The sequence below is a fragment of the Rhinichthys klamathensis genome, unplaced genomic scaffold, assembly GCF_029890125.1.
Source record: "Rhinichthys klamathensis goyatoka isolate OS25496 unplaced genomic scaffold, OSU_Roscu_1.1 h1tg000830l_1, whole genome shotgun sequence".
NCBI classification, from domain to species: domain Eukaryota; kingdom Metazoa; phylum Chordata; class Actinopteri; order Cypriniformes; family Leuciscidae; genus Rhinichthys; species Rhinichthys klamathensis.
The window spans coordinates 224,927-238,607 of record NW_026607212.1 but is presented as its reverse complement, the minus strand read 5'-3'; the positions used below and the strand labels follow the sequence as shown (position 1 = coordinate 238,607).

Here is a 13,681-nt window from a genome sequence, read left to right as displayed (position 1 = left end):
CTCTCTCACCGCCCTCGGCCTCGCGCCGCTCTCTCACCGCCCTCGGCCTCGCGCCGCTCTCTCCCGGCCCTCGGCCTGCAGTTAACAAGCAATTCGCGTTTTTTACAGCTCGGCGAAGCACATTCTACAAACATTGCAGTCTATTGAATCACTGCATAAAAGATAATACTGATTAATAAATGCTAATTAAACATGGAGTAAAAGGATATAATAAGAAGCCAAAGGGAAGGCGATGGAGCATAAAGGTGCGTTCCATTCGACCGTAAGTGGACTGCGAAGTGGACTTCACAGGGTATTTCGCCATCTTAAGTGAGATTCCAATCCGAAGGGAACGAACATGTTCAGTTCAAAGGGCACTGCAAACGGCGTAGGGAATATCGATACATCACTTCACAGGAAGTGGAGAGCGAAAATCAACCAACTGTCATTGTGCACCGCGTCACCAGTCGGAACTAACCATAGAGCAGAGCCGTTGGAAGAGATTTTAAATTTAAATTTCTAACGGCTCTGATTTTACGTATGCATTGAGTATTCTTAAATATTGTTATTATTATACAAACTAGAGTATTTATGAACGGTTGGGGTGATGAATGTATCTATAGGCCTATATGATTTTAAATTAGAAAGGAAAGTAAATTACAAAATTGAATTAAGTTATATCATAATCTGCGCGACCCTGTTGTTGCCTTTTTTTGATGACGTTGCAGGGCATTCCAAATGAGTGATTATTGTCAGCGAAGTCCACTTCAACTCATGTACCGTGTTCAGGGAGTAGGGAACACACCCTGTCGAATGGAACGCACCTTAAGAATCCACTCCCGTTCACTTTTATAAAATGTTTAAATATAAATAGATCAAAATACAATAATCATAATAAAGCATGATTTGGTATTATATCATGAAGTAAACATTTATACAAGAACTTCTTAGATATTGTTGATTTGGGAGAAACTCATGTTGATCTCGGTAAAGAGGGACTCTGTTCACTGTAATAACTTTGAATGTTTCATTGTCCTGTCACTTGTTGTGGCTGGTTTGGGAAGATTTATTTAGAAGAGATAGATTTGACTGCTTAGTTTTATTGTTTGGTGAGGACACAATGTCGCATTTTGAATGTGATGGATCTGAAGATGAATTCAGACATGATTTCTTGATTTCAAACATTTTTTTGTATGATTGAGAAGAGAAGATGAATGAGCGAAACTCTTCCCACACGGAGGGCAGTGATACGGTTTCTCTCCAGTGTGGACCCTCTCATGTGATTTCAGAGATCCTGAACATTTGAATCTCTTGTCACAGTATGAACACTTGTAAGGTTTCACTCCAGTGTGGATCCTCTCATGTGTTTTCAGATATACTGAACATGTGAATCTCTTGTCACAGTATGAACACTTGTAAGGTTTTTCTCCAGTGTGAATTCTCTGGTGCTTTTTCAGTTCAGCATCTCTAACAAAAGTCTTCCCACAATCAAAGCACATGTGATTCTTCACACCATTGTGTCTTTTCTGGTGTACATTTAGAGAACTCATCTGACTAAAACTCTTTCCACACAAAGGACATGTGTAAGGCTTCTCCTGTGTGTGAACTTTCATGTGGTCCTTCAGCGCATCTCTCCTAAAAAATCTTTTACCACACTGATCACAGGTAAACGGTCTTTCTCCAGAATGACAACGCAGGTGTATTTTCAAAGTGCATGCTTTTCTGAAACTCCTCCCACATTGATCACACGTGTGCGGCTTCTCTCCAGTGTGGATTGTCATGTGTTCCTTAAGGGATCCTTTAAATGTGAAACTCATCCCACACTGATCACATGAGTACGGCTTCTCTCCAGTGTGGATTTTCATGTGATCACTAAGGGTTCCTTTTAATGTGAAACTCTTTCCACACTGATCACATGAGTACGGCTTCTCTCCAGTGTGGATTTTCATGTGATCCCTAAGGGTTCCTTTTAATGTGAAACTCTTTCCACACTGATCACATGAGTACGGCTTCTCTCCAGTGTGGATTTTCATGTGATCCCTAAGGGTTCCTTTTAATGTGAAACTCTTTCCACACTGATCACATTTGTACGGCTTCTTTCCAGTGTGGATTTTCATGTGATCCCTAAGGGTTCCTTTTACTGCGTAACTCTTCCCACACTGAGGGCAGGTGACAGATTTTTTTTTGGCTCTTCTTTTCAATAAATTACTTTCAGTCTGTGAGTGACTCAAAGATTTTTCACCGGTTTTGACATGATGTTGTTTCTCCTCCGCTTCACTCAGTTCTTCCCTCTCCTCATGGTCTTCCATCAGGTCTAAAATGAAAGTAAGGAAAGGTTCATTTTCAGTAAAACAAAAAAAAATTGAGAAATGTAAAGGGAAAGACACAAAGGTGAAACATGATGTAATATCAGAAAGAATGTAACTGCTATACAATTATTATTTCGATGCATTAATGTTTGAGATCGGCCAATAAATGCCATTACATTATTTTTTCAGATGGTCTATTTAAGGTTTTTTTTTTTATCTGACATCCCTCTCCAAATCACAGTGATCCTGGAGACTATCAGTGTCTCACGCCATAGGCTGGAAAACACCCTGGATTGATTCACACTAGGGATATAATGTTTATGTGATGAAAACATATCACGATTTTAGTGACCAAAATTATCACGATTATCAATATTATCACGGTTTTGTTAAAATGAGATGAAAATGTTCAGAACGTTCTCTCGTTTTATTAAAATTCATTTATAAATAAGGTTAGTGGATAATTCAGTAGCAAATGTTATTATAGTGGAAAACAAATTAGTTTGGAACAAATGAAAGGTAAAATGCTAAACATTGCTTTTTCTATTATTATAAAAATACATTGATGAAAAACAAATAAATGTATTTACATATACTATAAAATGAAAATACATTCATTTTAAATGTATAGAGCAGCTTTTTCATGAGGCAACATCATTTGATAGATAGGACAAAGTAAGAAAGACCATTAATAATCTTAATTTTCATTGCGCAAAAGTATTCCATTGCGCGGAAGAGATAGCCAGCAGCCATATCACCCTGTAGCCCAAGACTGGTTGCCCACTGAAGCTAAGCAGGGCTGAGCCTGGTTAGTACCTGGATGGGAGACCTTCTGAGAAAACCAGGTTGCTGCTGGAAGAGGTGTTAGTGAGGCCAGCAGGGGGTGCTCATCCTGTGGTCTGTGTGGGTCCTAACGCCCCAGTATAGTAATGGGGACACTATACTGTCAAAGAGCACCGTCCTTCGGATGAGACGTTAAACCGAGGTCCTGACTCTCTGTGGTCACAAAAAATCCCAGGATGTCTTTCGAAAGAGTAGGGGTGTAACCCCGGCATCCTGGCCAAATTTGCCCAGTGGCCTCTGTCCATCATGGCCTCCTAATCATACCCATATATATATATATACCAATTGGCTTCATCACTCTGTCTCCTCTCCACCAGTAAGCTGGTGTGTGGTGGGTGTTCTGGCGCAATATGGCTGCCGTCGCATCATCCAGGTGGATGCTGCACACTGGTGGTGGTAGAGGAGATTCCCCCTTCTATGTAAAGCGCTTTGAGTGCAGAGAAAAGCGCTATATAAATGTAATGAATTATTATTATTATTTGAATTATTAAGGCGCGAATACAGAGCGGCAAAGCGCCTATGCGCATCCCGCGCGCAGAATGATGCGCTTGAGGCAACATTGGCTCACAGCGCACAGCACTTCGCATTGAAAAGCTCAGAAAACAAGAGGAAGAGATATTGATGCTTTGTGTATCATATCTATGCAACAGTTTATTTAGCCTTTTCTTATAACAGTTTTAAATTTCAGTTACTGTGTGCGTGAAGAGCATGATTGAGAAACATAAATAAACTCTAGCAAGATTGAGTAGGGGAGAGCGGGATACAACGTAAAGGCCTGTTCACACCGGGACGAATTTCGCGTGCGATATTCGCCGACGTTTAACGCCTCATGACTAAACAAAGGGCGCCAATGTGAGTGTGCACACCGACGCGAAAAACGTCACGCGTAAAAACGTAATTTTTTTTAAAACGCCTCGGATTCGTTTTTTTTTTGGTTTGACGCGTCACGTCAAAAGCTATCCGCCCAATGAGATTGGCGCTTTTGCTCACGTGTCTGGAGCTTCTGAAGTTACAGTAAAACACAACTTGGGGGTGCTTAAACACAAAACGGTATTGCCGAGCACCAGTGGTGGACAGTAACGAAGAAAATGTAATTCGTTACTGTACTTAAGTAGCTTTTTTGCGTATCTGTACTTTACTCAAGTATTTCAATTTTGGGAGACTTTTACTTTAACTACACTACATTTCAAAGTCAAATATCTTACTTTTTACTCTACTACATTTTCAAAATCAGTCGTTCCTTTTTATTTATGAGTGGATAAAAACGTAACTGGTCAAATGAGCCACCAATCACAGTACAGCGCACGCACTTTGTTTTGAACTTGCCTTGGCGGTATCTACCAAGCGTGAACCAGAGCCGTTAAATATGAGAGTTGCGAACATAGATGGTTGTGACAGTGATCTCGCCGCCGTGCGGTCACGTTATTCGTGTAGCTCTCAATAGTTCCAAACAAATCGCGTTGCCAATGTTTTTTTAGCGGGGCAGAGAGCAGCAGCCATGCTATTATTGCCAATAGCGTCTGGCAGCAATTATCTGTAAATATTGACACATAATGTACATTGCTTTTTACGTTGACACTAAAATGACTTGCATATCATTTTTTTCTGGGGCGTAGCCTAGCAGAAACACTGCATTAATACGTTTTTGTGTTTAATTTTGGAGGGAAATTGGCTGCTCCCATATCATAGAATATATATATATATATATATATATATATATATATATTCTATGTATGTGTGTGTGTGTAAATATATGTGTGTGTGTGTATATGTAAGGGATAATCCACGGCTAGCCATGCATTAAAGGATTTTAATGCACGGCGTAGAGGCGAAGAACCACCCGACGCGAAGCGGAGCCTCTACACGTGCATTAAAATTCTTTAATGCATGGCTAGCCGTGGATTATCCCGCTTATACCATGGTTATTTGCCAAGTTAAAAAGAAGTTAAAGCTGTAACTGATGTTTACAGTGTAATTTTTTAACAGACGTGTAAAAGTTACACGTAAAAGTTGCGTGCGCGAGTTACCTGTGTGCGTCTCTTTCAGTTCTCTGTCACTCTCTTTTAATAATGAATTTAAATAAATGTGATCATTTATGTGATACAAGTTTCAATTTTAATGAAAACGTTTATTTATTAAAATAATTTATGAATGACAGGCAACACTGACAGTGACAAGGCAATCTTTATTTAAATAAATGAACGTTTTCATTTGTCTCACTCTACGAAAAAGAATTCAATTGTTGATATCAAGAATTCAATTGTTGATATCAAAAAATGTAATTGTTGATATCAACAATTGCATTCTTGATATCAACAATACATATCCTGGAAATGAATAAAAGTTAAAACGGCTTGCCATAATGTGCTTGCTTGTTAGCCTAACGTTAGATTCGTGAAGTCCGTTCTATGAATACATTTAAGATAAGTAACGAGCCGTTAACAAAATACAACGAATCTTGCATGATACCATTGGCCACCTATGTCATATTTCTTATATTTCGTTTACTTTGTGATATGGACCTAAGGGTCTGAAATAAAGAATGAATGAATGAATATTCACGATAGTACAATATATTGTGGTACATTACAGTCTTACAATAGCTCACATTATTCCTGTAAGGAGGCAAGCTAGCTACATCTCTCTTTCAGATATTGATATTGACCTACGTAGAGATTGTGTGTATACTGTCTCGTTTTTAATGCATCTCTCTTTTTCACACTGTTCTAAGTATGAATGCCATCATAAATTAATTCTCATGATCTATTTTAAGTAACTGTTAGGCTACTAATGTAAAAATGTTTATGGTTATATTATTTCCTTAGATCATCAATGACTGTGAGGAGGATCTCAGCCACATGCCCCAGACCTGTGATGCAGAAACACAATGGGAGGATCCATCTGTATCTGACCACAACTACGCTACAATATCTCAACTCAACCTGAAGCCACCTACATCTGAAATGGGAACACAATGCGTTGAGCCAGTGCTATAGTACATAACTCTGCTGAGAAACGACCACCTTTGTCAGCTCTACACAGGGTCGACATTGGATGCATTCCATTCAGTAGCCGAGCACCTTACCAGTTCATACACCGACAGCTTTCACGAGCACCTTACCAGTTCATACACCGACAGCTTTCACGAGCACCTTACCAGTTCATACACCGACAGCTTTCACGAGCACCTTACCAGTTCATACACCGACAGCTTTCACGAGCACCTTACCAGTTCATACACCGACAGCTTTCACGAGCACCTTACCAGTTCATACACCGACAGCTTTCACGAGCACCTTACCAGTTCATACACCGACAGCTTTCACGAGCACCTTACCAGTTCATACACCGACAGCTTTCACGAGCACCTTACCAGTTCATACACCGACAGCTTTCACGAGCACCTTACCAGTTCATACACCGACAGCTTTCACGAGCACCTTACCAGTTCATACACCGACAGCTTTCACGAGCACCTTACCAGTTCATACACCGACAGCTTTCACGAGCACCTTACCAGTTCATACACCGACAGCTTTCACGAGCACCTTACCAGTTCATACACCGACAGCTTTCAGCTACACACTTGAGATTAGCTCCTGATGACTCTGATGAAGCTGCGTCTTAATTTATTGCAGGGTGATCTTGCTGTAAGGTTTGGTGTTTCTCAGTCCATTGTAAGCAAGGTGATTTCGCGTTGGCTTGACATCATGGAGGAGAAGTGTTTCAGAGAGCAATTTCCAAACACAACATGTAGGGCTGCACAATATAGCAAAATAATCGCAATATGCATAACTTTTTTAGCTTTAATAAGAATCAGTGTATATATATATATATATATTTAATTCATACAGTGAAAACTAAGCAGTGTTTTATTTTTACATTTGATTATTCAGTTTCTGTTGTTAAATAGACCTAATGTAGGATAACCTGAACCCCTTAACCCCGTGGTTTACACTGATGTTAAAATAACACTTCTTATGCTACAGTAAAACACTGCTGTTCACTTTAACAAGTTGAAGGGATGTTTTCTTGTCACAAAAAAATTTGAAACACGTATGTAGGTTATTTAAGTTTAAATCTAATTTAAGTTAATTTTATAAATTAAGCACAATCGTATCGCATATCGCATTGTTTAATGAGTTATCGAATTTTTTCTTCAATATCGTGCACTTAATAACTTCGTCCAGGCGATGAAGTAATGGCAGACAGAGGCTTCACCATTACCGATCTCCTCTATGAAAGGAAGGTGAAACTTGTCCTTCCTGTAAACCTTTACAATATGACCAGATTTGACCTGTTATGAAGTTATTTTTATAAACCTTTACAATATGACCAGATTTTAACTGTTATGAAGTTATTTTTATAAACCTTTACAATGTGACCAGATTTTACCTGTTATGAAGTTATTTTTATAAACCTTTACAATGTGACCAGATTTTACCTGTTATGAAGTTATTTTTATAAACCTTTACAATGTGACCAGATTTCACCTGTCAGTCATTTATTATTAAACCATATGTGAGCTCTGTAGATTCCCTTTAAAACTTAAATGAATTAAGTCTTCTAGTTAGAAGGAATAAGTCACGTCACGTTTGCAAATGAAGACCATCTTGGTTTATTACTTAAGACATTTAAATGGTGAAATGTATCTACATGAAGGTCAGTAAAAGGTGTCTCTAGCTTCCTGAAAACATCAAACACTTCTTACAACTGATTTTATACAACTTATTTAATCATTTATATTTAACCAATTACCTCATCTCCTATCCTTAACTAAATATTCTCATTCCTTCTTATTTACACATAATTTTTCATTGCTGCTCCATCAACTCCTTACAGGACGAAGTAGTTAAATATGTCCACATGTTAACTGTTACCTCTGGCCACGTTAACAATGACGATGGATGAGAGTGAGACAATGTGAGACCAACTGATCGTCCTACGAAGTTTTCTCCGTGCTCCCAGTTTAAAACATTTATGGTATTAACGTTATTTGACATTTTGCTAAAGTTTTGGCTAACTAAAAAACAATCTTCTAACAACTGAAATAGCTACCGGATGTGCCGTGCCAGTTTAGCGGAAGTCGGATGACAAAATGCGGAAGTGCGAAGTATTAAAAGTGGGCGGGGCGGAATAAGGAATACGTCTGCAGCTGCAGTGACGATGTAGTTGCGCTGATGTGCTGCTCATGCTTGCTGTGTGAAACGGCCGTAACTGTGTTACTATGGTTACCAATGTTTATAGTAGCGGATTAATTTCGAACTGTAATCAAACTGACTGGAACTACCTGTGCATTAAACGGTTTTACTGCACACCTTCCAGCCAATCAGAATCGAGTATTTAAACAGCCCGTGGTATAAATATATATATATATATATATATATAGGCGTTGTGCAGGTTTATGTGAATGTATCATAACATTAAGAAGATGTTAATAATTATGACCATAGGCGCTCGAGAAAAATATATACAGTAAATGTTGTATACCTTATGGGAACAGTCCCCTTCCCTCCAAAATTAAACACAAAAAAATGTATTCAATTCAATATATATATATATATATATATATATATATATATATATATATATATATATATATATATATATATATATATATATATATATATATATATCAGACTAATTAATGTCATTTCATTAATAGATTGGTGTGCCAAGAGTGACATTAGTCTTCACTTAGACTGAGTTAAGCAAGAGTCTTGTGACAAATTAGGACATTATAGCCATAAAAAAAATCAAAGTACTTGAATACTCAAGTACATTTGAAGGCAAATACTTTTGTACTTTTACTCAAGTGAATGTTTAAAGGTAGGATTTCTACTTTTACTTGAGTAATATTTTACCTTGAGTATCTTTACTTTTACATGGTATGTGTACTTCGTCCACAACATACGTAACGGCGAAGAAGATAGAGTCTACACTGCCGGGAAGAAATAAGACGAGGAAGATGCAAGGCAAGATGAATGTAGAGCTGCTGGTCTCGTTGGTGTTGGAACATAAAGAACTATATGACAAACGCGACAGTGACTACAAAATATGGCTATTTCTGTTTTACATTAAGCGCCATCTAATGTCAGGGAATGAATTCGCATGTTCACTCTGCTCATCGTCAGCAAAAATCGCATGGGTGTGAACAAAAAACGCGTTGAAAAACGCTGGCGAATAACTTGCGCCGATATTCGTCACGGTGTGTAAGGCCCTTAACACTTTGACTTTCTTAGTTTGTATAAATCTACTGAGGATTTAGAGAATTTCTTTTTCCCCACATTAATTTCCCACATATCTAGTAGGCTACAATTATGTGGTTTTGTTTTATTAATACAGTGTATAGTTTTTTCTTGATATACCCCCCGAAAGAATGGAAGTGAAATGTGACAACATGCCCCATAATTGAGGTACATTGTAACACGTGAGGGGCAAAATGTAACATGACCATATGACAACTTAAAATGTTATCTGATCTAATAAAAACATATACAAGACAAACTAAAATATTTTCTCAATAAAATACAATTATGAACTTTTTCATATAAAATAATGATTTTTTTTTTTATAATTAAAAATAAACAAATGTTTGACTTTGTGAACAAACACACCAGAAAACACAGCTATACAGTTCAAAACATAATAATAATTCATAATTTCTGAACATTGACTCTCAGTCTTTAAACTTTTCTCATGTTTCCTCAATAGAATTCATAAAAGTATAGAATAGCACAGTTCTAATAGGGGCACATTAACAGTGTTACAACGTGCCTCCACCTGCACAACTGGGATTTAAACCTGGCTAGTGTGTTCTGCTAGTAAAGCCTAGTTCACACTACATGATTTTAAAACGTCGGGCTGAACTGTGCGGTTCACACTACATGACTTGCTCTCTGTGAAATCAGGAGTGTTCAAGTTGTTGAGTATGGAACGCTAAAAGGCTCACAATGCGCCACTTTCCTACCACGTTTTGTTAAAAAAGCGGCGTAAAAAGCGCAGTTTGAACGGCCAGGGCGCCGCTTTTTACGCCACCAAAAAGCGCCGTGGGATTGTGTAAACTACGGCATATTTTTCGTCGGTCTGGAAGCGGCGAAAAAAATTACGCTCTATATGCTCATGTAACGCCACTTTTTACGGGACAAGGTGTCCCCAATGACGCGTATCATAACGCGTCACACCGTGTCCTAACTACACGCGACGCGATAAAATTCCAGCGACAGCAAGTGTGTCTGTCCACACTAGACGCGACGCGATTGTGAGACGCCACACGTCAATCAAAAATCACAGCCATTCAGAACAGCGTGTGGGCGGAGTCTCTCTGTGAAAGCGCACTGCTGGCCCGCACTCGCATTGGAAATGGGTAAGGACATAATCAATGACCTGAACCACTTTCTGCACAATGAGGGCTTGTTTCTGAGGTATGTGGGATTTATCGTAGAGAATTGAATACCTTTGAACTTCGACAATCAGTTCCTCGTCGTCCATGTTTGATGATTAAATATTCATGACAGGCAGAACTTCCATCCAATGAGATCTCTGTGTGGGCGGATCTGTCAGCCGCGACATCGCAGAAATAGGAACCGTTTCTAAATTAGAAACTTCGCGTGTCGCCGTCGCGTCTGGTTAGGACAAAAACTCTGATTAACATGGAAAAGATACCTTTTATCGCGTGTCGCGTCGCGTGTAGTTAGGACACGGTGTCACAAGACGCGTAGTGTTAAATGATAATGACCTCCACCCTGTCTTTTCCAAAGCCAATCAATTTGAACTGTTATCACCCAATCAGTAAAGAACAAGAACAGACCACATTAATCCAACCCAGCACAAGGATGAGCTTCCATGCCTCAGCTCAACTCAATATTTAATATTCAATTATTTTAATTATCACAATTACAGTTTTAATTTTATTAAATTGAACAAGCACAACATTCAGCATTCAATTAAATATTCTTAAAGATTTATTATTAATAATATTATTTCAACATAATATCTCGTTATTTCGACATAACTATGTGTGCGTGCAACAAGCAAGATGTGCATTTGTAAATCCGGTGACACAAGTCACAAGCAAATAGTAGCAGCCCCCAATCAGAGACGAACACTGATGGGGGCCCCAGGCAAAATTAATCAATGAGGCCCTTTTAAAAATATATATTTTATATAGGCAGTTTTTAAAATATAATATATTATATATAAGATTTATTTTTGTTAATAGGCTATATCTTCATTATCTAGAGATATAATTAAACAAAAAGTAGGTCAAAACACATGCAAGCAGCGTTGAAACTTCCGGCCATCTCTCAGTTGCTAGGTCGAGTTAAGCGTGTAGTGACATTCTTTCACAGGAACACGAACGCTAACAAAGTTTACAAAGAAAAACAGATGCTACTGAACTTGCCCTGTTGCAAACTTAAAATTGACGTGGTGACCAGGTTGAACAACTTTCCTTGTTTCTAACTATCAGCAGCAAGGATCTGATAGTGGTGGTTATGGAGGCAGTGCACCTGTACAGAAGCAAAAATCCCTTGGTGAAGGTGACCCATCCCCAGCCCAACCAATGAGGTCAAAAGAATCCTGTGCGCTGTTGGATCTGCTTGGGGCAGCCTATGCACCAGTGGCTACAGTAGTCTGTGCCACTGCTGCAGACAGGGCACGGGAAGAAGTTGGCAAATTGGCAAATAAGTTGGCAAATAAGATCCACTTAAGTGGTGGTGTAAGCATGAAGGAGTGTACCCACTTTTGTCCCTAAAGCTGAATAGGTGATATTGTCTGAATGACAGATTTCCAAAGAAATTAAATGTGTTACTAGTTACAAAACTAATCACTATCGAAACAAGTATTATAGTGTTGATAAATAAATGTTTGCATCTCCTTTTCTGTCAATCTAGTAATACAATCTGTGGGGATCCCCTCAGAGTTAACAGATGAGGGGGATCCCCAAAAAAACTGTAAGCTGGATTGGCATAGCAATACCAGCGTTTCTCACAGGATGTTTGGTAAAACTGTGGTTAGTGTACCTCTGTCCCACTTTAATGTTAAATTCATCAATTTGGTCCACTTTGAGAGTTCAATCAATTATTAATGTTAAAAATAAGTTGTTAATCTAATTCATTATCAATTATTGAATTTAATTGAGACATGTTTTATTGAAATTTTAATAAAAACAAACAAAGGGTTTCAAGTTTGTTATAATAAAAGCATTTGTTCAACCAATTTAACTGTCATTTTAAAGGATGATAATAATAATCATAATTTAATAATACCGTTTATTTATTTAATAATTGATTAATACTGTAAACCATGATATTTTCTGAGACGTTATCATACTGTGAAAATCTCATACCATTACAACCCTACATGGGAGAGTCCCCCACCCCCGCTGTTAAAAAAGTAACTCAGCAACTTTTACTCTGAGTAAATTTTTTAAATGAGCTACTTTTTACTTTTACTTGAGTAAATTTTTAGACCGGTAATTTTACTTGTACTTAAGTAAAATTTAATTGAAGTAATAGTACTTTTACTTGAGTAGAATATTTTATTACTCTTTCCACCTCTGAATATATATACCGCTCGTTTTATAACATTGAGGAAATGCAGAAATGATTAGAAAAAACAGCAGCTACATGTAGAAAATCGATGTACTCCCAGTTACGAGCTCTGACGTCACATAGCCCGCGAAACCATCCAAAACAACAATGGCAGCCCCCACGGATGCAGTGTTTCTGTAGGCGGTACACGGTGAGAATACACTTTAGGACAATATAACGTTAACTAGTTTTCAGTCCATTGAGTGCAAGGATAAATTAATACCAAATACATTTCCAACAAATAAAGTAAAGTAAAAGGTATAACAGCTTATGCGCCGTTTTTCCTCCTCCGTTTCCCTCAAATAAACAAGGAGTAAGCACCTTTGGCGACAGAAATTATTACAAATGCGCATAAGCCCCGTAAGGTCCGCCATGCTGGTTTGTTTACATCTAGCTACCACAATTCCTTGCGCTCAGGTAGTTTGGCGTGACTGGCCTGAAATGCTACAAAGTCGTGAGTCGTGATTTACGTGCTCAAAAACCTGCCTGGAACGCAGCATAACTTACCTCAGGCTTGCTTTAATTCCGACGTGCAGTTCTTTCTGCGGCAGTGAGTCCTCCAGTTGTCAGACTCGCTGTGTAAAATGCTTTTCTGCCCTACTCTGACTCGGATTGGCTGTCAGGTATCGGCATTAGGAATGATGATTGTTTTTTTAAAAGCTGCGACGTTTATAGAGATATAGCGGGTAAATGCTGGCCACGCTTCCTGTTGCTGTATAATGAAGCACATCACAGGCGCGCGCCCAAGTGAAGCGTGAAATGACGTCATTACGCCGATATGCCAAATGAAAATAACTAATTCACTACCATTCTTTTTTCACATAAAGCACAAATAAGAAATTAAACAATATTTAGAAGTATTAGAAAAATAACATTTTACAATTTTAAAATTAATTTGAAGAATAAATTGTACAAACGTGTAGGCTATCCTCAACGAAAGGGAAATAAGTCTTTAAA

The 13,681-nt window shown here is 38.3% G+C and overlaps 2 protein-coding genes across 2 annotated transcripts in view; both read right to left on the bottom strand.

Annotated features, from left to right (window-relative positions):
- Positions 1 to 13,681, bottom strand: part of LOC130078199 (gastrula zinc finger protein XlCGF57.1-like) — a 110,003-nt gene that overhangs the window by 61,074 nt on the left and 35,248 nt on the right. The window lies entirely within an intron of this gene.
- The window catches only part of LOC130078192 (gastrula zinc finger protein XlCGF8.2DB-like), a 47,747-nt gene continuing 35,202 nt past the window's right edge, over positions 1,137 to 13,681 (bottom strand). Inside the window, exon 2 of the mRNA XM_056243716.1 lies at positions 1,137 to 2,293. Within this exon, the coding sequence (XP_056099691.1) occupies positions 1,137 to 2,288 (1,152 nt within the window). The 5' untranslated portion in view covers positions 2,289 to 2,293. The remainder of the gene's footprint in view (positions 2,294 to 13,681) is intronic.